The following is a 27,833-nucleotide window of genomic DNA, read 5'->3' as shown; positions in this document are numbered from 1 at the left end:
CTGCTAGGCTAGGCCGCAGCTATCAGGGGCAGGTGCACGCGGGATAGGCTGCCAGCAGCCGTTGACGCTGGTTCCCCAGGGGACGGGCGCCGACTGAAGTCCCAGGACCAGCCTGACACAGCCAGGCTTGGGATACACCATGAGTCCTGCATCCGCCAGGCATGAGCTCAGCCGTGAGTCCATTCACCCTCCCAGCCGCACAACATCACAATCTGAACTCGGGGATGTTCCCTCACGCTCAGAGTCACTGGTGTCTATCACCTCTGTTGCCCCTCCCAAAAATACTCCACTGAGTGGCACATCATTCAGTAGGTCTACACGGTCAGTGCACAAAGAACAGAGTACCAGCAAATTACCACCAATGAAACCCACCCAGAGCCAGAAGGCGCGGCCTGGCCATGTGTCTAAGAAAATTAAGATACGTGCATCGTTCAAAAGACGGGCTGAGGGCCGGGCTAAGGTCCCCAAAAGACTCAGAGACAGCTCAAAGAATTTTATCTTCTCATCTGCTGGAGTGTTGAAGGTCTTGAGGATGGTGAGCAGAAGCTGCCCAGCTGGATGGATGGGGGAGGGGGGGCGGTGGCTTCCAGCACTGAGTGTAGAGCTTTTTACTCCCTTTCTTCCAACACTTTTTTTTTTTTTTTTGAGATAGAATATCACTAATATAGCCCTGTCTGGCCTGGAGCTCACTATGTCGACCAGGGTGGCCTTGAGCTCATAGAGATCTGCCTGCCTCTGCCTCCAGAATGCTGGAACTAAACGCTGGTGCCACCACCACCCCAGTACCACACAATTCTCAGTACTAAATTGGTAGGTTTTACCCCTCCCTTTTCTTTTTTTAGGATTTCCTCTCACAAATAAAAGTAGAAAAGTACTGAGTAAATAGAAAGTTGTAAACCAGCAAGAGCGACTGATAAGGACTGCCATCTAAAAAACCTATTCAAGCCATACCCAACAGTCAGTAATCCAGGAAAAGGGAAAAAGGGAACAGAGACTTAAAATGAGAATGGGGAAATGCCCCTAAACATCACCAAAAGTGAAAGGACCTGCAGATGGAGGCATAAAACTTCTGGGGAGGAAAGTTTAATAATGACCCAAACAGACCCCAAAATAGAGAAATTCAAACAGAGCAACATATAAAAGCAGAGGGAATGCGAGGGGCCTGTAAGGTGGCTCAGTGTGTAAATGCTGCTATGACCAGTCCTGAAGACCAGACTTCCATCCCCAGAACTCAGATGGTGGGAGGAGAGGACTAGCCCTGTAAATTCTCCTCTGACCTGCACATGCCCCCTCTCCCTACCTATACACAAACATAAACAGGTGGGTTTGTTTGTTTGTTTGTTTGTTTGTTTGTTTGTTTTTCATTATAAAAGTGAATCAGATCAGACATATTTAGGGTCAGCTCTTTCAGATCATGAGATATCATTTTGATGATGCTCTAGCTTTTTTAAGAAACAGACACTTTGGAATGATGTGTTTTTCTGAAGACTGAGTCCAAGGCCTTGCACTTGCCAGACACTACCACTGAGCTATATCCCCACCCCTTCCTGAGCATCTGCTTTACCAAGTCTCTCTAACACTGACGTCAACACTTGTCAGGTTTAGAAAAAGAACACAAAAGAGAGATCTCTCAGCACCAAAGCAAAGATTGATGTTCAGGCCCAGGGTGCTTAGCAAGTGTGAGGTCCTGGGATGGATCCCAGAGTGGAACAAACTGTTACCATATTAACAAAAAATATCCATCTGTATTTTTAAAACATATACCACAAAACACAAGAATGATTTGCTCTTAGGACTCTTAAAATAACCCACCATATTATAAGTGAAGGTTATGAGATTAAATCAAATAGTGTTTGAGAACATGTGAAAAACTTGAATGTTTGTTTCTGGTTCCCAGAAAGGAGGAAGAAGAAGAGAAGGGACCTATAAAATAAGAATAGAGATTTCATTGCCCTTATAAAACTAAACATCTTTACCCCAAATCAGCAAAGTCTTCACTTAAAATATCACAAGTATTCTTATTCAAATGAAGAAGAAAAGCAATGCCTACCAACATTAGTGGGGGCTTTTCTGGAATGACTAATCATAATTAAGGAAAAGAAAAAAATACTTGAAAAGAGGCAAAATATATTTCTTTCCACTGATATGATTATAAAATTTAAATCCACTGGGAGACTATATAGAACATTTAGCTGGGTAGCAATCAAATTAGTAGACTAAAAAACTTTCTATAAATAACTAAAATGTAAGAAGCCAAGCGTAGTAATGCACTCCTTTAATCCCAGCATTTGGGAAGCAGAGGCAGGCAGATATCTGTAAGTTCGAGGCCAGTCTGGTCTACATAGTGAGTTCTAGGACAGCTAGAGCTACATAGTGAAACCTTCTCTCAAAAACAAAATAAAAAGAAAATGTTTCTCTTCACTACAGCCATCAGAATGATCAATTTGGCTAAGAAGTAAGAACAAAAACCTGTAAGAAGAAAACTTTATAGAGAGGGAAACACACCAAAATAACAATTTGTTGTTAGAAGTTAGATGAAATCCCAATTAAAACGTCAACAGGTTTAGTGTAGGGACACAACCAAGACAATCATGGTATCATAAACAGTCTGAAAATGAACACTGAGAGGGCTGGGTCAAGCAGCAGTACAAACGATGAGCCACCCCACCATTGGAAAAGTACCCTGGAGGCTGGGGAAATGGCTCAGCAGTTCGGAGTACCTGCTGCTCTAATTGGGCTGTGTTTCCAGTGCTCAGCTCAGTTGGATCACCATCCCCTTTAACTCCAGCTCCAAAGATCTGACACCCTCTCTGACCTCTATGGACACACACACACAATTTTTTTTAAAAAGTACTTTTAAAAAAAGTACTTTAAAATTGACAACTCAATGTGAGACAATAGACTCAAAAGAGACACAAGTATATTTGAAAATTTATTATATGACAAAGATTGCATTTTTCGATCATTGGGGGAAATCCTAGCATCTCCCAGTGAATGACTGATGTGATCGACTAGACAGAAAGAAAACCGAGGTTCTGCGTCACTATTTCTGTCAAAATCAACATAACTTAACCAATACATTCTTGGGTTTCCTTCCAGAAATACAAACCAGTAGTAGTGATTTTTTTTTCAGAAGACAGAGTAGCCCATGCCTTTAATTCCAGCACTCAGGAGGCAAAGACATGTGGTTCTCCGTGAGTTTGAGGCCAGCCAGAGCTACATAGTGAGATCCTATCTGAAAAACAAAACAGAGAGAGACTAGGTTTGGATAGAGAAGAAGAAAGAAGTTTAAAAACTTTTCTGTGTTCAATCTTTATTTGCATTTATTATTTAACATCTAAAAATACTTTTAGATAGGGCTGGGAATGTAGCTCAGTAGTAGATGGCTTGTCTAGCATGATGAAGATCCTGGGTTTGACCCCTGGCACTGAAAAATTAATTAGTTAATTAAAAATTGAAAAATGCAAGCTAGGAATCTAACTCAGCAGTAGCATGCTTACCTGGTGTATGCCAGGCTCTGAGCTCAAGCCCCAGTACTAAAAACAAATAATTAATTTAAAACAATTAAAAATAAAATATTTGTGGAAAACACTACAGGCATGGCCTGGAAAGATGGCTCTGAACAAAATTGCCTGCTGCACAGGCCTGACCTCCTGGGTTCAGACCCTCAGAATCCATTCAGAAGCTGGATGAGGCAGGATGCAGTCTGAAATCCCGGCATTCCTGCAGTGAGATGGGAAGCAGAGACAGGAGAATAGCCCTGAGTACACAACATGGCAGCAAACAGCAAGAAGCCCTGTCTCAAACATGGTGGAAAGTGAGGCCTGTTGCCTGAGATTGACCTCTGATTGCTACATGCATGCCATAACACTCATGCCCTCACACATAAACTTGTATACACACACACACACACACACACACACACACACACACACACACACACTTTTTTAAATACAGGCTACTGCAGTATAATCAAATTAAATGTAACAAATGCTGCCAGTTAATATGTGCTACTGCTAAATAGCTACATGCATTGAACAAACCTGTTCTTTTCTTGCAGTGTCTTATTGCAGCATCGGTGGTTTGTTTCATCATTGGTGGTGCCCATGAGATGTTTGTAGCAATCACAATTCAGGAAACCTGCATCGTCCTATTTTTTATCATAGTATATTTGGTAACCCTTCAACACTTGCTGATCTGTATACAATGGCCTTTGCTTGTAAGTGTTCATTTTCATAATTCAAAGCTAAGCTTTGCTCATAACCCCAAGAGTAAGCTTGTCCTCATTTTCTTCCAGGGAAGACAAGAGATCTCTAGACAAGTGCATAGCAGAGCTATGACAGAGTATTGTCCTGTCCTGGGGAGAAACCACCCAAAACTCAGGAAGGTCCCTTGGACTCCTCTGTTTTCAGGACAGTCTCCTGCTTTTAGCTGAGAGTGCAGCGTCCATCCCAAAGGGCTTGTGTGAATGAGCACGTGCCATATTTTCTCCTTGTCCTAATGAAGAGGAGAGATGCTTATAAAAGAGTGTATGTTTCTGCTTTTCAAATAGTGTCACCCAAGTAGATTTATAACCCACCCCAAACAAGAGTTGGCATAACAGAGTTATGGAATATTTATTTGTGTGGGTCTAGGAGCCATGATCTTAAAGGGTGGTGGTATACAGGAAAGGATGCTATGTGGCTTTTTCCACATGTTTTTTACCATTGAGAATGCCAGAAGCTAGTCCTGGAGGACCCTAGCTCTCCAGCAGCCAAAGTAGGTCCAGTCCCTTGCCTTGGGGCCTTCCTTACCAGCTCTGTGACCTTTATATTTTTAGAAGGATGTTTGAAGGGGGTTAGATAAGTCTTTGCTATATAGAAAAAGCTAGACTTGAACTCACAAGGTAACTTAGGCTGCCCTTAAAAATAGCATCCTCCTGCCTTAGCCTTCTGAGTACTGGGATTACAAGCATTTGCCATCAGACTCCTAAGACCTTGTAGCTTCATTTTCCCCATCTAGGAAATGCAGAAAGGAGGAAGAGTATGGAGGAGTCCCTACCTCATAGGGTTTCTGTAACATTGGAATGTGTATAAAGATGGCATAGTACTTAGCACCAAGTACACACTCAGTACATGGTATCCAGAAAAGAAAAACAAGCTGCCACATACCATAAGGTATTTGGATAGCTTTGGCCATTCTCTCTTACTGTGAACAATCCTGACATGGCTCCCATCTCTTCCACATCTCACTTCCTTTGTTTATGTGTGGAATTGAATCTAAGGCCTGTGCATGCCATGAAAGCGCTCTACCACTGAGCTGTATTTCTGTCTTTCAAGACTCATGTCTCCGAGTATTTGGCTAGCCTGTGTAAAAGTGCACTGCAAACATGCCTGGTGCCCATAGAAGCCAGAAGAGGGCGCCAGATCCCATGGAACTGGAACTATAGTCAATTGTGAGCTACCACACTGTGAACCCAATCCAGGTCCTCTGCAGGAGCAGCAAATGCTGTTGACTGAACCACCTCTCCAGCCCCTCACCTCTCTTTTATATTTTTTTCTCATTTTAAGACGGGGTCTCGGCTTATTTCCCAGGCTAGCCTTGAACTTACTCTGTTGCCTAGGCAGGCCTTGAACTTGACAGCTGGAATTACAGGCCTGTGCTCCCAAGCCCAGCCTCAGTTCCTTATAGTACATTATTTCTAACCTTAAAGTGGAGTGGGTTGCTGGTGAGCTGGATCTCAGATGTTCTCTTCAACTGTACGAGGCTTTTTTTTTTTTTTTTAAAGAGACTGCTGAACAGTGTCTATACCACAGAGTAACAAGCCTCAGAACACTGACGAAACATGAGCTGCTATCATTGGCTGCACGGAAGGACCTTAGTTTGGGGAGCTATTAACTACCAGAAGGTTTCTGGGGAGGGAAACTAAAATCTCTGCCCACGGCAATTTTCAAGGGAATATAAGGTAGGCATTTCTAAACACTTGCCACGCCTTTTCATATCTTGTTTCGTTTGATCCTGCCAAGCATCCAGGAGGGCTGTGACCATCTGCCACTCCCTCCTTAACAAATGAAACTACTGAAGTGAGACGATGAAGTTGCCCACAGCCATATTTGGTTTCACTGGAACTCAGACTTGAGGTCAGGCCTCTCTGACTCTAAAGCCCAGACTTCACAGGCTTTAGCATCTTGAGGCAATTATTCCAGCTTCGTTCAGCCCAAACCACCTGCCTGAAGCCACGTCTACGCCTTCCCCATGTTCTCTGGCTTCCTAGTGATTTTCTCAGAAGGTGAAGCCAGTACCGTGATGGGTGTATATAGGTGTGAGTGACTGAGTAGGAACTTATGAAACTTGGAGTGACTGCCATAAGATCTACTTGGGTACCATGCCAAGGCTTTATTTTAAAAACCAACAACAACTCTTTCGAAGGATTTTAACTTTTTATTTTTAATGGTGTGTATGCATGGTGGGGTGAGGTGGGTGCACAAGAGAATGAGTGAGTGCCGGTGGAGACCAGAACAGGGTGTTGGATCCCCTGGGGCTAAAGTTACAGGCCATGGTGAGCTGCCCAACATGGGTTCTGGAAGTTGAACTCGGGTCTTCTGCTGAGCCATCTCTCCAGCAGGAAAGATTTAAGAAGAAATAGAAGGAAAGCTAAAGAGAGCCATGAGACACCATGCCTCACGGAAAGGTACATAGGAAATATCCAGGAAGTAACCCAGTCAGGCTGGCTAGCAAGCAGTTCTTGGGCACATGCTGGCCATGAGAGAACTTCTGCTCACAGTGGTCATGGGAAACTCGGGGCCAGCTCTTAAACTCCAGGCCTTTGATCAACTCCAGCACAGCCAGCTCTTCTAACCACAACCATCTGATGGGAAAATGCCCTCTTTTCTCTGAAGAAGGCTATGAGCACCACCCCCCACCCAGTAGGATTTAGAGCCCCTGTTCTTTTTTCCTGCTATTGTTCTCCAGGGCATGGGCCAGTGTCTGGCAGAGCATCAGGAATACACCTAATGAGTTCCTCAGAGCCTAATGGGGAAACTGGATGACTAAGGTTGTCCAGGTATTGGGATGTTCAAAGAACAAGTGTACACATAATAAACCACTACACAGCTGGGCAAGTAGGGAATGACCTAACAGACTTGAAGTGCTTCTAACCCTTCAAAATAGGACCCAAATTCTTGTCTCTTATCCTCTCCCTTCCTTTCTAGTCTTCCCCTTTCGGGTCCCACAAGATGAAGGACATATGCCACTTTGGTGCAACTAGTTACCACTGGGTAGTAATGGGGAGCCCCTGGTCTGGCAGGAAATGTGCCATTTTAGTGAGGGTATTGGTGGTGGGGAGAAGACTCAACATGGTAACAGGTAGATGGACTAGTGGATGTGTTGGCATTTAAGTGGCAGGAGTCATGTGGGATCTATCACAAGACAGGTGGGGGAGCCCCAGAACTGGTTTGGCCTCTGCACAGTCTACGGGTACCCAGTGTGCATGGAGCTACTTCCTTCCAGCCTTTCTTTCCAGACAAAATTACTTGGTACAAAACGTATAGGGTGAAGGTAAGTGGTGATTTCTAATTTAAAGGCCCCTATAGGGATAGAGTTCTTTCACTTCCCGTTTTTCTTCTTGTCTGACAATGGGCTGAGGGTGGAGCTAGGGATGTAGTTCAGTCAGGACAGACTTGCCTAGGACACCCAAGGCCCTTGGTTTGATTTCTAGCACTACATAAACTTGGTGTGCTGGCATACACCTGTCATCTCAGCACTCAGGAAGCAGGGAGATCAGAAGTTCAAATACCAAGTTCAAGGCTAGCCTCAGCTACATGAGTCTCTGACTAGGAATAGAAAAAAAACAAATACTGAGGGTTAAGATTACCACCTATCAGGGACATAGAAAGGCTAATACCCTTTGCCCCCACCTGACTCCCCCACACACACACATACACACACTCATGAGGTCAGCTTCAATGAAGACTATTTAAGTTTTTGGTGGGTTTTTGTTTGTTTGTTTGTTTTTGGTTTTGTTTTTTGTTTTGTTTTGTTTTGTGATGTATTTTTCCTGGGCCACCCTTTCTGATGAATAATGGAACCTGGACTTGGGATCCCAAAGTTTCCAGTCAGCAGCTCCTTTGAAGTCTATGCTGGGGGCTCTATACCGAGAGGTACAAGCTCAGCTCTCAGCCTCTAGCAAATGTAGAAGGTGCCTCTGTATCACATTCCCCACAGACAGCCTTTTTCTGTGCCGGGGACACGGTCTCCAGTCTGAGGGCTGTTGACTTCATCTAACATGTGCTCATGTCATCTGTCAATACACCCAAGGAAACCATGAATTCTAACTACTGTAAGGTCGGGGCTGTGGCACACATGTAATCCCAGTACTGGAGAAGCTCACACAGATGAAATGTGATTTCAAGGCCCACCTGGGCTACCTAGCTGTCTCAAATAAGCAAACAAAAACTTGCACTCTCCTGGATGAATAGCATGTATTTTCAACACTTCTATATGTTACTAGTATGGTCAGAGCAATTGAGTTCTGGCCAAGAAGAGACATTTTCCAGTAGAAATCACTCTTGTTGTTGTTGTTGTTGATGATGATTATTTTTGGTGTGGATGTGTGAGGACAGAGGTGCAGAGTTCAGAGGATGACTTTTGGAAATCCATTCTCTCTTTCCATCATGGGTTAAAGAATCAAACCTATGCTGTCAGGCTTGAGAAGCAAGGGCTGTAACCCACTGAGTCATCTCTCCTGGCCTTTATTTTTATAGTAGACACTCCCTGTGTAGCCCAGGCTAGTCTCAAGCTTAAGTTCCTCCTTCAGCCTCCTGAGCGCTATGATTACAGATGTGCACAAACACCTGGCTTAGAAAGAGCTCTTTCTACATAATAAACACACTTTAACCTGAAACTCTAGAGATGATGATGATTCGGAAAGTACCAGAGCATCTGTACATGCTCAGGTGTAGCCATGTGCGAAGGTCCCCTTAACTTTCTTTTCAAGTTAATGAATTTTTTTCTAATATTCAGAAAATTTTCAAACTAAGCATTCAATCTTTTCATTGTTGTTGTTTCTTTGTTTGTTTTTTGAGACAGGGTCTCACTATGTTGTCTTGGCTGTCCTGGAACTCCCTATATAGACCAGGTTGTCTTCAAACTCACGCAGATCAACCAGCCTGTGCCTCCCCAGTGCTGGGATTAAAAGTGTGAGCCACTCACTATGCCTAGCAGCATGCAATCCTAAAAGGCATAGTTTTCTTTTTTTTTCCCTTGATTTCTTTGAGACAGGGTCTCATGTATGTAGTTCAAGCTAGCCTTGAGCTTACTATATAGTCAAGAATGACTCCTGATCCTTTTAGTGCACCTCCTGCATGCTGGGATTGCAGGTGCACATCACTATGCCCAGCAATTAAAAGGACATTTTTTTTTTTGGTAACTATAATTTTAGTTTTTGACATCTTGAAATTATTGGGGGGCTTTGTGGCAAATGATAGTCAAGTAAGACATTCATCTTACTTTAGTGAGAGGATGGCATCTGAGTCTTTGGGGTATTTAGAAGAAAGAATGAGTAGGGATGGCATTCCTAGGGAAGGCAGAGGGCCCTCTATGCACAGCCAAGTGCAATGGCAACTTCAGCCCAGCCATGCAGGATGACATTTCTCATAATGTCCAGAAGAGGCAGACAGGAAAGTCTGTACTTATGTCAAAAGGAAGGGGAGAGAAGAATAAAAATAAAAAGGGAAGAAAGAAAAGAAGGGAAGGAATGGATAAGAGAAAGAAGATGACCGTGAACTTCACAATGCTGAGGGTCCTAGCCACTTCCTGGATGAACAACCCTTCAGCAAGGTACCACAAACTGGGAACAGTAAGAGTCTTTTGTGAGAATTGAATAATTCCTCATATTATTACCTTGGCCCAGTACATGGCACACAGTAAGTGCTCAATAAATGTGAGCTAGCACAGAAAGATGTAGAGGGCAAAGCACAGCTCCCAGAGATGACAGATCAGGAGCTGATTCCACTGTCATGAGGAACCTGAGCCAAGCACGGTGAGCAGTAGTCTAATGATTTAAAATTATGATGAGTGCCAAAGATTAGCTAGATCTATTCATTAGTATATTGTTATCAATGTGCTTTGGTCCAAATTCTCAATGACCTAGAACCATAACTAGCTCATTTTGGCTTTTAAAAGTTAACATTGTTTTCATTTTGTTGGGTTGTTTTTGAGGCAGAGTCTCACTCTGCAGCCCAGGCTGGCCTTGAACATGAAGTGATCCTCCTACCTCAGCTTCCTGAGTTCTTTATACTGTGTCTCAAATTCTCATTCACATCTTTGAGTGTTTTACACAATCATCAAGTACAAAGTTTCCAACTAAGCTTTGGACTCCTGTCTAGCCTCAGCCTGCCTCCCCTCTGCAGGCACCTCTCTTTGAGCCAGCAGAATCCAGCTCAGTCTTATACCTCAGCAGTCTTGCGCTATGGCCTCATGCCAATGTTGACCAATAGTAAAGACATCAGTGCCTTTTCCAGAGATAGGTGACATGACCAGACTCTGGGCTCACCAATCATAACAGGAAGAACACGCAGAGTTTGCAGTAAGTCCATTCTCTGTACATTCACAGAGCAGATATCACAAGTCTACATCTTATGCACTGCCTGTACTTACCAGAGGCACAGTATGTAATGTTTTGGATTCAGTGTTCCATTTAACCCTTGGATCAACGTAATCAATCCCAATCATCATCCCCATATAAAAAAATTAGTAGGCTGGCAGAGGGGTGCTAAAAAATAAAAAAAAAATTAAGAAAAAAAGATCCCAGGTCCCACATGCAAAAATTGGCAGCCAAAGACCCGAGTCACAAAAACACTGTGAGCTTATTTGTTCACATGGGATTGTGAACTCAGAAGCCTTCCGTAGATAATGATGAAAATGGATGCTGCACTTGCAGCCTAAGGTGATAGATAGCTCCTTATTTCTTTCCTGTTCATGCTCCTGATGAGAGTCAATAATGAGTTCAGTACTGACTCCTCTCCTTAGCAATTGTTCAATTGTAAAAAACGTAATAAACTTCCCCAAGATGGCTATTGCATTCTCTGTAGAAACACACAGCATAGCAATTCTTTTAAGGGCTGCTTTGTGATAGTTAAATGAAGTAGTCTGGGAATTGCTTGGCACTTGAAGGGAGCCATTAAGGTCATTATGGTTTCTTACACTGAATGGTCAGGATTCTTTCTACATACACAGGCTCATATCCCAGACAGGCTGCCACCACCACTTAAGCCACTAAGAATGTGGTGAGGAGATAGTTCATTTGGTAAAGTGATAGGCTTGCAAGCTTGAGGACCTGAGTTCAATCCCAGAACACATGTTAAAAAACAAACAAAAAACAGACAAGCTTGTCAGCACTGGGGAGACAGACACAGGAAGACCCCTGGGAGCTCTCTGGCCAGATGGCATAGCCTACTTGAAAAAGTGAGGCCTAGGGAAATGGCTCAGAGGGTACCTGTCACCAATCCTGATGAGCTGAGTTCAATACCTGGGGTTCACATGGTAGAAAGAGAAAACCAACTCCCAAATGTTGTCCTCTGACCTCAATATACATGCATATCATGTGTATCCCTCCTCCACCACACACACATACAATGAGTAAAGTGTAACTAAAGTTACAAAACATAAGATGGACAGCTCCTGAGGAATAACACCCAAGTTTGACACACAGACTTAGAGTCCTCCAATTATATACCTGGTCAAATCATTGTTTTTTACCATAGGCCCTGTCCACACACTGGTCCCACTGACTCCATCATCACTCTACCATCAAAGTGTAGTGTCCCACTCTAAGAGAAACCCTTCCTATCCATGCTCACTCTTCCAGTACACAAAGAGGCAGGCTGGCCTGTAGTTGAAGAGCCTATAACCAAAACACAGAACAAAGGACATAAGAACTGAAAGATAAGCCAGGCGGTGGTGGCACACACCTTTAAACCCAGCACTCGGGAGGCAGAGACAGGCAGATCTCTGTGAGTTCGAGGCCAGCCTTTTCTACAGAGCAAGATCCAGGACAGGCACCAAAACTACACAGAGAAACCTTGTCTTGCAAAACCAAAACAAAACCCAGAATTTGAAGATATATCAGGCTGATTTAATTCTGGCCTTGTCTCAGACAAGAGCAAACAATACAGCCATTCACTTCAAAAAATCAAGTCTGCTCTTCAGATGGGTTTAGGTGTTCTCAGGATACATGGGCTCACAAAATAATAAATATAACCTAACTTCTAGAGCATTAATTTTACCTATGGATATAGGAATATATTGAATGAATGAACTACTAATATAAAATTTATCCACAAACCCATATATTTACATATATTAAAATAAATAAGTTATGGGATAAAATGAAGAATCCACACTAAAATATAAAACTTCAAAAAAAGTCATGTTATGGAAGGCTAATTTTGGCCAGTCCTAGACCAAAGAATCTAGAATTGCTGTACCTTTAAGAAAAGCCATGGAAGGGGATTGAGAGATGGCTCCAAGGTTAAGACTCCACAGAGTACCCAAGCTCAGTTCCCAGCACCCACATAAGACAGCTCTGTGTGTGTGTGTGTGTGTGTGTGTGTGTGTGTGTGTACACATATATATAAAGAAAAGCCAATAGAAATGTTAACGTCCTTAATGATCTTCTAAAGAAATCAAACCTATTTCTACAAAGTCCTATACAAGACCTTAAAATCACATAGACTCAAATCTCTGAAAACCATAATTATACCCCTGAAGGTCCCTGTCCATCAAAGAGAAAGTGTTTAAAAGGTATCCACTCTTAGATGGGCAACTGACCTGTTTGAATATTTGGAAATTACATTCTCATTTACAGTTGACCAATTTCAACTCTGCATTGCAGGATCTTATCAACAGCATCATTTCAACTGTGTTCCTTGGAGTAGTTGCCATACTAACATTGCAAGAAAAAGAAAGAAGGCACTGGTCCTATGTTGGAGGGGTAAGTAGAGGCCTCTATGAATCTATTTAAGAACAGTGGTCTGGGGTCAGTGAGATAGACGGCTCAGAGGTTAAAGACATCTACCACCCAGTCTAACAATCTACAATATATCCCCAAGTCCCACACAAGTGCATATACATACACAGACAAATACAGTCATACAAACATTTTAAATTGAAAATAATATACCCAGTAGTGGTGGCGAACACCTTTAATTTTAGCACCAAGGAGGCAGAGGTAGGAGGATCTCTGTGAGTTTGAGGCCAGTATGGTCTACAGAGTGAGTTCCAGGAGAGCAAATGTTGCAAAGAGAAACCCTGTCTTGAAAAATAAAACAAATATAAATAGACTGTATCAGGACCCTGGAAAAGGAAGGCCATCATGGTGTTATTAACAGGATAGAGAAGACTTATTATTAATTTCATGGGGGGGGGCTGTATGTAGGTATGTGTACACACATTCAAGTAAGAGTGGAGATCAAGAAAGGACTTTGGATCTGAAACTAGAGTTAAAGACAGCTGTGAGCCTCCAAATGGGGCCTGGGAACCAAACCTGGGTCCTCTACAAGGGTAGCAAGAGCTCTTAACCACTGAGCCATCTCTCCAGACCCCCTTCTCTTTCTTGTAATGACATCTTCAAATGATGTCAAGTTGCTAAAACCTAAATCTCACAAAACATATTCTCCAAATAAGTTTTTGAGTCTACAGAATAACTTTTGCAAATCATATACACTACATATAAAATACTGAAAGAAAAAAATCTTATAATTAGGAGTCTTGGTTATCATTCTATTGCTGTGAAGAGAGACTCCATGACCAAGGAAACTTATAAAAGAAAGCATTTAATTGGGGTCTGGCTTACAGTTTCAGAGGATGAGTCCATGACTATCATGGTTTGGAGCATGGCGGTAGATAGAACCATTGTGCTGGAGCAGTAGCTGAGAGATCACATCTGATCCACAGGCAGCAGGAAAAGAATAAGATTAGGCCTGACTTGGACTCTTGAAACCTCAAAGCCCACCCATAAGGACACACCTCTTCAAGCAAGGAAATGCCTCCTAATCCTTTTTAAACAGTTCACCAACTGGGAACCAAACATTCAAATACATGACCCTGTAGAGGCCCTTCTTATGCAAACCACCACACTATCAGGTTGTTTTTTCTTGGCTACAGAATTATATTAAACACAGATATAAAGTGGGGGCCTTTAGAATTGGGTAACTCTGCTTGTCCAAGGAGGAAGGGATCCTGCCTATGGTAAAGTACCTAGTGTGTGCCCAGCACAGTCTAGGCACTTCCTTAGTCTTAGACCTTTGTAAATAAGGTCTCCAATCCAGGTCAGTCTCTAACTTGCTCTGTGGTTGAGGATAAACTTGAACTTCTGATTATCCTGCTTCTACACAGACCCTATTCCCCTGAAGGATTATAGGTGTGCACCACCATGCTTGGTTTATGCAGTGCTGGGGATCAAACCCAGGGCCTTGTGCATGCCAGGCCAACACTATGCCAACAGCGCCACTTCCCTGACCCCTGACTTCTTTAAATTTTCAGGTTTACAGACACCTGGGTATGTCCTTAGACTGAGGTTAAATACTTTGTCCTGGGACACAAAGCTTAGATAAACTGAGCCTAAATCCATATCAAATGGAAGAATGCAAGAAATAGCTAATCAAATGTTTAAAAAACAGGAAGAGTAAGGAAATGGAACTGGGACTAGGTTCAATAATGTGGACAGAAATTAACCAAGAAAAGAAAACAGTTTAGGACAGAGTGGTGTCTCAGTGGTACGTGCCACTAAGCATGATGAACCCAGTTGAAGTCCTGGAATCCACACAATGGAAGGAGAAAGCTGACTCCTACCTGTTATCTCTAACCTCCAAACACATGCTGTGACATGTACAGGCCTACACACACACACACACACACACACACACACACACACACACACACACACACCAAAGAAAGAAAGGTAGAAACTTTTAAAAAGGATTTAAATTCTTTAAGTTCATTTCATAAATTGGAGAACATTTGTTAAAGCCACTGCATTGTGCCAAGCTAGAATTGGGCACTGGAAACAAAGCCCTCACCCTGAGAAACTCACACAGGGCTGCAACAAGGCCTAATAAGAATCTGTCATCAGGTAGCCCACAAAGAGAAACATCCAGGGCTGGAATACCTGGTGCTACCATCCCTGGTACCAATCTGGCAACTCATCAATTGAGCTGTGTACTGCCATAGTCCCCCACACCCCCTCCTTCATTTCTTCTTGCCTGTACTGGCATCAGCCCACCTCCATGTCTTCCTGCCTTATCCAGGTTCACTCTCCCTTCATCTCATAGTAACTGCAGGTGCATTTTCTGAATCTCAAACCTGTCCCCTCCTCAGAGAGCTCCAGACCGTTTACCACTCAGGCTCAACTCTGCCACGCACTCAACTCAGAACCTCGAAGGTCATTATCTAATGCACTGGCTTTCAACCTACTTAGTGCTGCAACTCTTTAACACAGTTCCTCATGTTGTGCTGACACCAACCCTACAATCATTTCCAATGCTACCTTATAACTGTAATTTAGCTATTGCTAGGATCATATGTAAATATCTGTGTTTTCCACTCATCTTAGGCGACCCCTGTGAAAGGGTCACTAAGTCCAAGGGGTCACAACCCACATGTTGGGAACCACTGTCATAGTAGCAAGTCATAGGATCAGGCCACTGTGGGCAGCAAACTCCAATGTTTCCCGGACCTACAGTAGCCAGGAGGGACTGTTGCAGCTCTTGACCTCCTCAGATAGGAACAGGAATGAGAGATGGACGCTGTGCTAGTTGTAAAGTAATCTGACCATTACTTCCCACCTGTCTTATATCTGACAGATCCTGTGCCTCTCAGCAGCAATCTTGTGTTTCATCGATGCGTTATTGGTCATCAAGAACATGAATAACATGGAAAAAAGTCCTGGGAATGTAAACTAAGCCTCCACCGCCCCACTGAGGCAGAAGCTATGCTGAAGTCACCCAGCCCTTCCCAGCATTTAGCAGGGACTCCACATATAATCACTCCCTCCAGGCCATCATGAGCTCCCAAGCCCACGTGTGTGTGAGATCATAAAGACAGGGCTGTTAAGTCGGCAACACTTCTGCTTCCTCGTGTGGCCTTGTCTAAAAGTCGCGTTACCCCTCCCACTCCTCCACAAGGTTGTCCCAGGAGGTCAGGAGGGCCAGGACCCCAGGGAGCAACAGCCACACACCTGGGACTTCTTTTCACGGAAGGCCTCACTAAAGCCAGTGGGGCTTAGCGCAAGTTGCTGCATGGAGGGTGGGAATTTCTGGCCTCTGCCAGGGTCGAGGCAATCCTGCTGGTCCGCGAGATGAGGTGCTCGCGCTGACCAACCATAAGCGTTAGAATTCTGCAGTCCCAGCGGTCAGTTGAGCGCCGCCCTTGAACAGGTCTGAAGACACCAGGCTCTCTCTTGAGCTGGGCCTGTTCAAGGACTGCAGGCAAGTCAGAGCCCCGAGAAATTGAGAACTACTGCTAACCATGGCAACACCTACGCCCAAGGATGATGTGGGCACAAAAAAGGGGTTTGATCGCTACAAGTGGGAATTCAAAGACAGCAATAAAGACTTCTGGCTGGGGGGACACGCCGTGGTCAAGACCCTGAGTATCGTAAGCTGGATTGGAATTCTAGGGGTGTCTGTGGAGGGGAGGGCATCAGAAGTTTTGGAGAGACCTTGCAGCAGCTCAGGTGTATGTATTTTTCTACCCAGGTCTTCATGATCGCTGGACTCAACCGCTTTGAATCAATTGCCGCACATCCCCTCCTGATCCTGATCCTCTCTATGGAACTGTCCTTTTTTGCTTTCTTCATGTTCCTTTACACCTTCGCCATCAGCAGATATACTACTTTCATCTACTGGCCTATGACTGTAAGTAAAGACTGTAGGAGAGGGGGTGCCAATCACATTCTAGCACCTGGAAAAAGACAACCTTGCCTCCTCTACTGGTGCTCAGGCTACGAAGCTGGGTTGTAGAGGAGAAGCCAGGCTGAAAATCATCCCCAAACCTGCCTGTGTTGGGTCAAAGAAATAGGCCCGAGGCTTTGCTAGCCTCACAAATGGGGAAGGCTGTAACAACCAGCCATTTCTGCTAATGCTTTTGCTGGCATACATCTCATTGGAATATCATTCCAGGATTCAAAAGAGAAAATCAAACTCTGCATAAACCAGTAAGGTAAAGCGAAGCAAATTTCAAGCATGACTAAAACAATATCAGGTCTCTGATGAAAATAAAGAATGTTTCAGAAGCATGGTCAACCTGAAATAGTCATCCAATGGGGTGAGGCTGAGCTTAGTAAGTCACTCAAGCATCCATTCCTCTAGTCCCTGATCTGTACCTCAGCATCTGTAACAATCTGTAGGGAGATTGAACTCATGTAAACTTCTTGCCATTGTGTCTTAGGGCTCATGACTCAAATTCCCTCACCTCACTCAATGGAATCACCAAGTGTACCCACCTAACTTCCTCATAGCCAATTAACACCTCAGCTTCCAGCTCCCTTTGTTCATTACCCACCTCTAGAGACCTCTGTTTCCCCATTTCATTACCCTTACAAACCAGCAAGTGAATTGCCAAAAGTCAAATAACCTGCCCTTCAACTCAACTCAACTAGTAAATTGCAAGAAAGAAAAAAAAAAAGATCAAAACTTAATGCTTCTGATAGCTGTGATCACCTACCTATCTGCCCTTTTGTTAAAAGCTGTTAGTGTCCAGGGATCCATCAGTCCTCATGAAGACCTCCAGTACAGGAGAGAAGGAGATGGAACCTAAATGAAAACAGAATGCACAGAAGACAAAAAGATGGAGACTATGTGTCCAGTGAAGGGACTGAAAAGATCCAGTAAAATAACGTCCACCAAACCATGAAAGTCAATCCTCCTCTACTTAACCTAAACATAGTGATGGAAATGTAACCAATGTTGCTTTTACTAAATAGCCTAGCTAGAAAGAAGGAAGGAAGAGAAATGAGGGAAGAAAGTAGGGAGTGAGGGAGAGAGGAAGGAATGGAGGGAGGAGAAGGAGGAAGAAGAGGGAAGGAATAGAGATAGGATCCAAAGGTTCTCGAGATGGAAAACAGGAGTAATGACAATACAAGCTGTAGATTATTGGGAGTGACTCATGAGGTACCATTTTAGGAACTTGAGATATGGATTTTCAAATAATCTCAAGACAAGAGATAAGGCCTGTCTTAGTTTAAGTTTTTATTGCTGAGACAAAACATCATGACCAAAGCTACTTGGGGAGGAAAGAGTTTATTCAGTTTATACTTTTACATCACAGTTCATCATCAAGGGAAGTCAGGATAAGAACTTAAGCAGGACAGGGACCTGCATGTAGGACATGATGCAGATGCCATGGAGGAATGCTGCTTCTGTCTTGCTCCTCATGCTTTGCTCAGCCTGCTTTCTTATAGAACCCAGGACCACCAGCCCAGGGATGGCATCACCCATAATGGGCTGGACCCTCTCCCATCAATCACTAATTAAGAAAATGCCCCCCAGCTGGATCTTTGGAGACATTTTCTCAATTGAGGCTCTCTCCTCTCTGTTGAATCTAGTTCATGTCAAGTGAATGTAAAACTAGCCAGCACAAGGCCTTAAGCCAAAGCCAAGCAGAGGACTAAGAAATCAAGCCAGCATTATTTCTGGGATTACCATTTCATAATTGCTTACTACAGCTAGCACAGTGGAAACCCTGGCAACAAAAGTAGCTACCACAGTTAGTTAATCTTTCATTGTATTGGGAATGATAAATTTAATTCAGTAGTTATATACATCTCGATTGGCTTTGAAAATTATAAATTTATAAACTCAAGTTCCAGTTGCTTTTGGGATACTATCTTACAAGAACTCCAATGTACAGTATGGCTCGATAAGGAAGGGAATGGCTCAGTTGCCTTTAGCCTACTGGCTATGGGTGAGATAGGACCTCTGTTGGTCTTTTCTGTATCGAACACACAGATAGCAAGCCCAGTGCCACTTTGAGATCTTTGGCAGCAATTAACCATGCAGCTCACACATGATTGAGCCGGAATGATAATGAGTATTCAGAGACAGGTAATGCCTGGGGGCACTTACCAACCTAAGACCGAGCACCTGTGAGGCCTGGGCAGGCATCTCCATGACAGGTAAGGTGACCTGCTGATGTCCCACGCAACCCAAGTCAGAAGCTCATTTTTTTAATAAAAGGGGGACCTGCAGGGCCCTGGCCCCCGTTTTGGGTAAATGTTGCCTTGCTTGCGGACCTTGACCTTGTTGTCCTCCCAATGCTAATTCCCTGCCAGGTTCCACCCTCCTGAATGCTTAAGGGAAGTTCCTTGTCTGTGTATCCTGAATAATGGACATTTACAGCTGAGATGCAAGATTGTAAAACATCCGTAGCAAACTTCTGCCCTCCGGGGTCCTCCCATTGTGCTGTAAGCCTGTATTTAAGACCACCTACCCCCTTCAAGAAATGATATTCGACATTAAAATTATATATATATTTGAATGAAACTTTGAATGTAATCTATGAATACCACAAATGTGATTAATATCATGAGTGTAATTTAAAAAAAAAAAACAAGCTGGCTTTGGTGATGGAATTGGCTCACTTCTTCTCTAAACCCAAGCATATTGCTAAAAGAAAATGTTGAGAGATTCTTCAGTCCCATATCAGAACAGCCCTCTGGTGTGGGACAGAAGGAAACCAATAACAAAGAACCATTGTCTTCAAGATTCTAATTCTCTCCATGCTTACTCTTCATCTCTCGGAATCCTTTCTAACATGTTATGTCCTCTTTAAATCCAAACTTTGCATTTTGATAAAAAAAATAAGTTTTTCAGCCGGGCAGTGGTGGCCCATGCCTTTAATCCCAGCACCCAGGAGGCAGAGGCAGGCGGATCTCTGTGAGTTCGAGGCCAGCCTGGTCTAGAGAGCGAGATCCAGGAAAGGTGCAAAGCTACACAGAGAAACCCTGTCTGGGGAAAAAAAAAAGGTTTTTCCAATAGCAACCTCTGAAGTCTCCAGAAGGAAGATGGGGCCCCAACAACAACAACTCTACCCAATCCAGAATGATGCCATGGTAATCATCATCATACTACACTTCTTGCCAGAATTTCAGACAATCTCACCCATTACTCTAAAACTTGCTGTGGAACCTACAGTTAGTCTAACTGAGATTTAACTATCTGAGCTTTCTCACAGTACCCAACAGAGATACCATCACCCCCCAAACAGCAGGAAGCAATTCTAAGAAAATGACACCCCTTCTCCCTAAGGTTTCATATTTCTCAGGGTTATAGATGATGGTTATAGGGTTGGGGGTGGAAGAAAATATTAAACTCAGTATTCTTCTTAAGAAAAGAAAATGTCTCAAAAAAAGAGAAAAGAAGAAATGGAATGGATAGGAATAAGATATTATGGTAGATTACTGTATATACTAGTAAACAAATTTAGTAAAATAGCAGCCTTAGATAATTTGCACTGTTATGGATTCTTATATGTTGATACAAATGTAAACTATCTTTATATTCCTGTTTAAGATAATTTGTATATTGATAAAAATACAGAACTATATTTGTTATAATGTACATATATTTCTACTCTTATTTGAAATATTTGTATATTGATGCAAATGTAAATTTAAATCTGTCATACTTTATGTATGTTCTACTTCTATGTAGGATATTCTGTATATTGATATATATTTAAGACTATTGTCATATTGCAATTGCACTATATATTCCTACCTCTGTTATAAATATCTTGTGTATTGTCACAAAAAAAAAAAAATCAAGCCAGCATCTGGAGAATACTGCATCCATAGAGGAAAGAAAAGATGGAAGAATATACACATGTTGCCAACACAAAGAAGCAGGAAATATTGATCTGTACTTGACTTGTGGGAATGGGGATAAGAGGCCTGGGTTTTCTTTGAGAATGGGAAAGCTAAGAGCTTTCCCTTGCATAGATTTGGAATCTGAATTTTTTGCTGCCCAGAGTCTAGAAAACACATGCCTTGGGCTGATGATGTTCTAATTACATCCTATGAACTCATAACAGAAATAAATGCAGAACCACAGCCAAAGCATGTGAATTGTGTGTGATACACTTGGTCTTTTAAAAATTCTCCAAACTTGGCCGGGCGGTGGTGGCGCACGCCTTTAATCCCAGCACTTGGGAGGCAGAGCCAGGTGGATCTCTGTGAGTTCAAGGCCAGCCTGGGCTACCAAGTGAGCTCCAGGAAAGGCGCAAAGCTACGCAGAGAAACCCTGTCTCGAAAAACAAAAACAAAAAAAAAAAATCTCCAAACTAAGAATCAAAAATTGGCACACATGGTCCGTGTTTCCATAGGATATGTCAATAATCTTAACACTCAAAAGCCAAAACAGGAAAACTGATTTCAAGGCCATCCTGAACTCATAGCAAAAATTTGGTATCAAAAGTTAAATATATGAAACAAGTTGGAAGAATGGAATCCTGAGACTCAGAGACCATAGATGAGCTATGATGTGAGAACATAATCAATGCTGTTTAAATGATTGCAGATAAAAATAAGACTATAACACTGGGCAGTGGTGGCACAGACCTTTGATCCCAGCACTTGGGAGGCAGAGGCAGGCAGATGTCTGAGTTAGAGGCCAGCATAGACTACAGAGCCAGTTCCAGGACAGCCAAGGCTGCATAGAGAAACTTTGTATTGAAAAACAAACAGCAACAAAAAGACTATAGGGACAGAATAAACAATTTTTAAAGTGCATAGTTTAATGTCTATAATAGAAAATATAATTCTTGAAGTAAAAATGTGAACAGATGAGTTAAAAACAGATCAGGGTCCAGTGTGGTAGCAAAATCTGTCATCCCAGCACTCAGGAGGCTGAAGAAGGAGGCTCAAGAGTTCAAGGCCAGCCTGGTCTACAGAGCGAGTTTGAGGCCAGCCTGAGACAAAGCAAGACCTTGTCTAAACGAAAAGTTGTTGAGAGAGTTGGAATGTCTCTAGAGAATTTGTTCAGTAGTTAAGAATACTTGTTGCTCTTACAGAAGACCTGGGTTCAGTTCCCAGCAGCCATATCATTTGGCTTTTGGCCTCCTGTGACTTGACTTTCAGAGGATCTGACCCTCCTCTGGCCTCCACTCACCTACACACATGTGATACACATATACACATGCAGGCAAAACACTCATGCATATAAAATAAATACAAAGGAATACATATACAGAACGAGTGAGCAGATCTGACACAACTAAAGAGAAAATGAAGGAGTTCACAGGTACAGGAGAATTAGCTAGAACGAGCCCTGAAAGATAAACAGAAGGAATATGAAGGAGAAGATGAGGCACAAAATCAGAGTTCCATACAAGAGACTGGAGAAGAAACATTTAAAGTGATCAAAACCAAGAACTTTCTACATTTAATGAAACTGACATCATCTAAATATGGCATGATATAGAACCCCAAAACTTTGTCCCTCCACAGTAGCACTGGTTAAACTGGGGAAAAACTGGCAACAAACTTTTCAGATATTACTTGTAACCTAGAGCAACCAAGAGAATGTTTGGTTGTTGTTTTGTTTGTCTTTTTGTTGGGTTTTTATTTTTGGTTTTCAAGACAGGGTTTCATGGTGTAGTCTTGGCTGTCCTGGAACTCACTCTGTAGACCAGGCTGGCCTTGAACTCAAGAAATCTGCCTGCCTCTGCCTTCTGAGTGCTGAGATTAAAGATATGAGCCACCATCACTGGCCATGAGAATGTTTAATAAAGAAACTGCTGAATAATAGTAAGAGGGCATTGGACATTTTAACTTATCAGACAGCTAAAGAATTCAGGTTCAAATCCATATGCTAAGATATGACTGAAAATAAATGAAGCATCTACCACCAGATGTGGTCACATACACCTCTGTTCTAACACTTGGAAGGTTGAGGCAAGAGATCAGAAGTTCAAAACCAGCCTCAGCTACATAGCAAGTTTGAGGCCAGGTTAGGCTATACTGGTACTGGGGGTGGAGTTCTGGCAAGGTGTTTTTGGCTTCTTAGCCTCCTATTCAAGCCCACAGAGACTGCAAAGTAAGCAGTAATCTCTGTTCAAAGTGCAGCCATTGAACAGGCAGATACACAGTCAAAACTGACAGCAGCTACCCAAGTGAAGGTAATCAAGGGCCCCAGTTACTGCTTGGGGCCTCCTTTAGTTGTTGTTTGCTGACTTCCTTTATGGGGTTCAAGTGGGGGAGGAGTTTGTTTACAAAGGGTGTAATTTGGGTGGTTCTCTCTTAAGACTAATGGGCTTGGACTATATAAGCCCTTGCTCATATCCTTCCCATAATGCATCTGATTTTAATCATATGCAACTCCAAATATGCATAGTCATAAGATGGTAAATAGGGGATTCTTCCTAAAAGTTTTCCTGAAAACACAGTTTTAGCTTATTGCACATGCACCCAAAAACAGTTTAGGCCAGATCAGCACTCCTACCTTCCACATCCCCCTCCCTCCACAGTACTGAATAAATTGGGGTAGAAATTGTCCAAGTCATTAAGGGAAGGAGAAACTTACTCCACTAGGAGTTTGATGCAGGTGGGGGTCCCAGGTTGCTTACAGGTTGTTAGGTGCATTGTTCAGAGAGGAATATGTATACATAGTACATGCAACGGAGTGTCCTAGGATGCCAAATGCATTGTAACAAGAGGAAGGAGGTGGGGTTAGTTGGAAAGAAGTTGAGTAGCCAAAGTGGGAGGACAGACAAAGAGAAGGTGACAGGGAGAGGGAGGTAATGTGGTTGATTACTTTATATACATGTATAAAAATATAATGGGGAAGCTGGAGAGATGGCTCAGTGGTTGAGAGCACTGACTGTTCTTCCAGAGGACCTAGGTTCAACTCCCAACACCTACGTGGCAGTTATCAACTGTCTGTAACTCCAAGATCTGAAAACCTCACACAGACATACATGTAGGAAAAACACCAATACAAATAAATTATAAATAAATAGATTACTAAATAAAATATAATGAGTCCATCATTGTGTATAACTAATATGAGCTGGTAAAAAACATAAATAATATCTTTGGAAAAATGAAAAGAACTACAAGAATGGATTTTCCCAACCAGATGCCAGATTTACCCTAAGATGTGGTCTCTAGATCGTGGATTAACTATTGGAATTGTTACAAATGGAATGTTTGTGTCCTCCCTGGATTTATATTCTGATATGGGGCCTTTGAGGAAGCAACTAAAAATAAACAGAAAACTTAAGGTTGGGACCCTGATCCAAAACGATGAGTATCATTCCAGGAAGAGACAGGTCATATGAAAGGTCATATGAAGGTAGAGAGGGAAGGGCCGTTGTCTCCAGCCAGGGAGAGTGCTCTAGGACCTTGCTCTTGGTCCTTCCAGACCCAGAACTTGAGAGGATAAACATCTGTTGTTTAAGCCACCCAGCCTATTGTATTTTATAATAGTGTACTAACATGGGAATAGATCAGAGAATTCAGACTTATACACATACTGCAACTTGTGTATGACAGAGGTAGCATTAAAACAGCAGCTGGTGAGTTGGCTAAGCAGTTAAGAGCACTGGCTGCTCCCGCAGAGGATCCAGGTTGGGTTCCCAGCACCCAAGCAGCTCACAAGCTGCTGTAACTCCAGGGAATTCAATGCCCTCTCTGGCTTCTCAGGCACTATGCTCATTTGGTATGACTACATGCATGCAGACAACACACTCATACACATAAAATAAAAATAAGCAAACCTTTTTGTAAAAGAAAGTTGGACAGAACATTCAATGAGAGTACCTAGGAATATTGGCAGGAAAGATTGTACATCCCACTAAAATTAAAAACAGTTTAAAATTTGGACACTCTAAGATAAAACACAACTAATAGAAAATGGGACAGGGGGCACAAATACATAGAATTTTGGTTGGTTTTATTCTGTGTTGGGAGAAGAAAGCTTGTATATGGTAAAGGAAGACCAAATCCCCGAGGAATGAAAAGAAAAAAAATGATGAAGGAGGAAGCAATCAAGGAAGGTGGTCCAGGGGGTAGGGCAGGGCTGGGTGTAGAGGGAGCAGCAAGGCTCCCAGAGTTAAGTCAGAGAGCAAGGACCTCCTGGCAGCAGCAATACTGCTCACGGAAGCTCCGGAGAGGAGAGTACAGAAATGATGAGGGGAAGTACCGAACAGAGATACCATCAAGTAGCCTATGCATGTATTTACATGACTACTGATAGGTGTTTTAGGCAAGATGGTATCTGTGGCTCACCTGGGCAGACAGCAGTTAAGTTTGGACTGTGTGCTCCACTCACAGAGGCCAGCAGGGAGCCACTGGTTGATCTGCTTGGCCAGAAACATATTTGCCTTTGTATATTTTAAATTATCGGGGTGGGGGGACATTTGAACATGGTTACATGGAGGATACTGTGCTGTTTCTGGGGTGCATGGGTCACAGCTATCTAAGACGAGCTTATCTCTCTCACTTTCAGGACCTCTTGAACGACCTCTGCACCTGTGTGTTCCTCATTGGCGGCGTAGTCTTTGCTGTGAAGTCTAAAAGTGAATATACAATGACCTACATTTACGCTGTGGTGAGGTGTTTCTTCTAAGCTATGGGTTTCCTAAATCACTGTCACAAAAATCCTGGGATCGTGGGCTAGGTTGCTGCTGAGTCTATAGAGTGCTGGTCTAGCCTGATCTATGACACTGCAAAAACTTACTGTAGTACCTCATGCCTAACTACAATGTTGGCACTCAGGAAGTAGAGGCAGAGGATCCAAAGTCCAAAGCCATCCTTGGCACAGTAGTAAGTTCAAGGCCAGCCTGGGTTTCATGAGACCCTGTCTCAAACAAACAAAGCTTAGGTCAATGCAGATTTAAGAAGTTGGTAAATGTTTCTAATGCGGAAGACACCTTTTTAAACGTGTTGTCTAAGAAGGCAGCCAAGTCACTTTGTGACTTGACTCTCGTGTATGTGAAAAGAAAGGGAAAAGAAAGATGATGGGGACACTGGGCATGAAACCAGGGAGGGCTACTGAAGGAGGGTCTAGGATTGAGATGTTTTGGGGTACACTGTGCATCATCTCTGATGAGAGACCAAGATGGAATCTGTGCCTGCCTTCTAGGTGGATAGTTAAAATAATGAAGATCCACTTGTTTCCCTAGGTTCTTATGGGAATTGCTGCATTTTTTGCTCTCGTCGACCTCTGTCTTCAAAGGAAACACTTCAAAGCCAAGAAGCTCCGAAAGCTCCATCTGCTTGCTCCGGACAAGTTCGGCAAGATGCCAGACCCGAACCTCAAATTACTGCTGGAGCAGAAAGAAGAAGAGGAGCAAAAGCAGAAGGAGAAGGAGGAGAAGGAGAGGAAGGAGCGGGAGGCAAAGCTCAAAGCAAAGCAGAAGAAGAAGCAGGCGAAGGCAAAAAAGGGCAAGAAAAAGAAGTGACTGGAGGGATACACCCGCGGTCAGAAATGGCAGCCAGCTTTGCGGCCAGGCCTTTCTACACCCTCCCCTTCTCGGCTTTCTAGCCTACTTTTCTTTTCCATCAATAAACACCTCTTGGAAAGAAATTTTCTCTTTAAATGGACTTTGTACTAAAAGTTGGACAACATTTGTCCAGTGCTCTTCATCCCACAGAAACTCCTGGAAATTTCGGTGCTAAGGGAAAGGCCTCAGAGGGGTCACGACCCACAGGTTGAGAACCACTGCACTAGAGGTTCTACCCACCCTGAAAGGGTTTCATCCTCCTGAGGGAAGAGGGAAGACTCCAGCAGACATCCAAGGAAGGAGATGTGTAAGTAGAAGCCTGGAGTCCTAAGAGTGAAACAGAGAAAGGAGCTAATGGTGTTCTTGGGAGTGCACAGCAGACTTCCTCACACTTCCTCATCTCAGGCGTGCACAACACAGGAGTTAGTTCCAGGTCCTTGTCTCAGGAACTCAAAAATGGAAATCCACAGGCCAAGGCTGAGTTTTGAAGAGGCGTTTTCTTTGTAGAAAGAAAGCTCGGGGACGGGAGAGATGGCTCTTGATTAAAGCATCCTTTACTTAGAAAAGACCCCAAGAAAGTTGGCTGACAACTGTAACAACCTGTAACCCCAGCTCCACAATCCAACTGCCTCTTCAGGCCTCCACAAGCAACTATTCTCACATGCACATACCCCACACAGGAATATTTTCACACACACCGTAAGCCTTTAACAAAACAGTAGCAGCTTTTTATAGGACTTACAGCAGAAAGTAGCCAAAGACAGAAGTTTCTATTGTGATTGGTAGCATATTCAGCACATCACAAGAGGGCCCTCACTATGCAAGTAGCCATGGATCAACCATGCAGGTAATCACATGCCATATATGCACTGCTTGCCAGCTAGGAAAGTCATATCACATGAAGCTTGTGCGTTATGTGATATTTTGATGGCATTCTGACAATAAAGCTTGCTTTGAGTCAGAGGGCAGAGCTAGCTAACCAAAATAAACCATAGAGGCTTGGAGGACAGATAGGAAACAGGAAGTAGTAAGGAAGGGCTGAGAGAGGATCTCAGCCCTTTTGGATGGAAGAATGGAAAAGATAGGTGGTCACTGGTGGCTTCTCTGAAGCTTCTCTGATCATTCAGGTTCTTACCCCAATATATGACTCCCAATTTTTTATTGTTAAAATAATTAGATAAACACATCACCTGGCATCCAACTTGGGGCACAAAATCAGGAGATAGCTGCTGGCCCCTGGCTTTGCGGCCAACAGGAGCTGCATCAGCTAGAACCACAACTGTGCCTCCGACTGGCTCCTTTTTCCTTGTCCCAAGCCCTCTGAATGAGCCTGGGATTTTCCTGTTGCAGTCTCT

The 27,833-nt window shown here is 43.2% G+C and overlaps 2 protein-coding genes across 2 annotated transcripts; both read left to right on the top strand.

Annotated features, from left to right (window-relative positions):
* Positions 1 to 59: 59 nt before the first annotated feature.
* On the top strand, positions 60 to 16,099 carry LOC102928599 (chemokine-like factor). Its single transcript, XM_006978514.4, has 4 exons — positions 60 to 535; positions 4,061 to 4,219; positions 12,872 to 12,970; positions 15,840 to 16,099. Exons 1-4 carry the CDS (start codon positions 140 to 142, stop codon positions 15,936 to 15,938), a joined length of 753 nt encoding a protein of 250 aa, XP_006978576.2. The 5' UTR covers positions 60 to 139; the 3' UTR covers positions 15,939 to 16,099.
* LOC102920815 (CKLF-like MARVEL transmembrane domain-containing protein 2B) lies at positions 16,086 to 26,561 on the top strand. Its single transcript, XM_006978489.4, has 4 exons — positions 16,086 to 16,632; positions 16,734 to 16,892; positions 25,482 to 25,583; positions 26,158 to 26,561. Exons 1-4 carry the CDS (start codon positions 16,504 to 16,506, stop codon positions 26,434 to 26,436), a joined length of 669 nt encoding a protein of 222 aa, XP_006978551.3. The 5' UTR covers positions 16,086 to 16,503; the 3' UTR covers positions 26,437 to 26,561.
* The last annotated feature ends 1,272 nt before the right edge of the window (positions 26,562 to 27,833 follow it).

This window comes from Peromyscus maniculatus, chromosome 5 (genome assembly GCF_049852395.1).
Source record: "Peromyscus maniculatus bairdii isolate BWxNUB_F1_BW_parent chromosome 5, HU_Pman_BW_mat_3.1, whole genome shotgun sequence".
NCBI lineage: Eukaryota > Metazoa > Chordata > Mammalia > Rodentia > Cricetidae > Peromyscus > Peromyscus maniculatus.
This window is presented reverse-complemented; position numbering and strand designations above follow the sequence as displayed.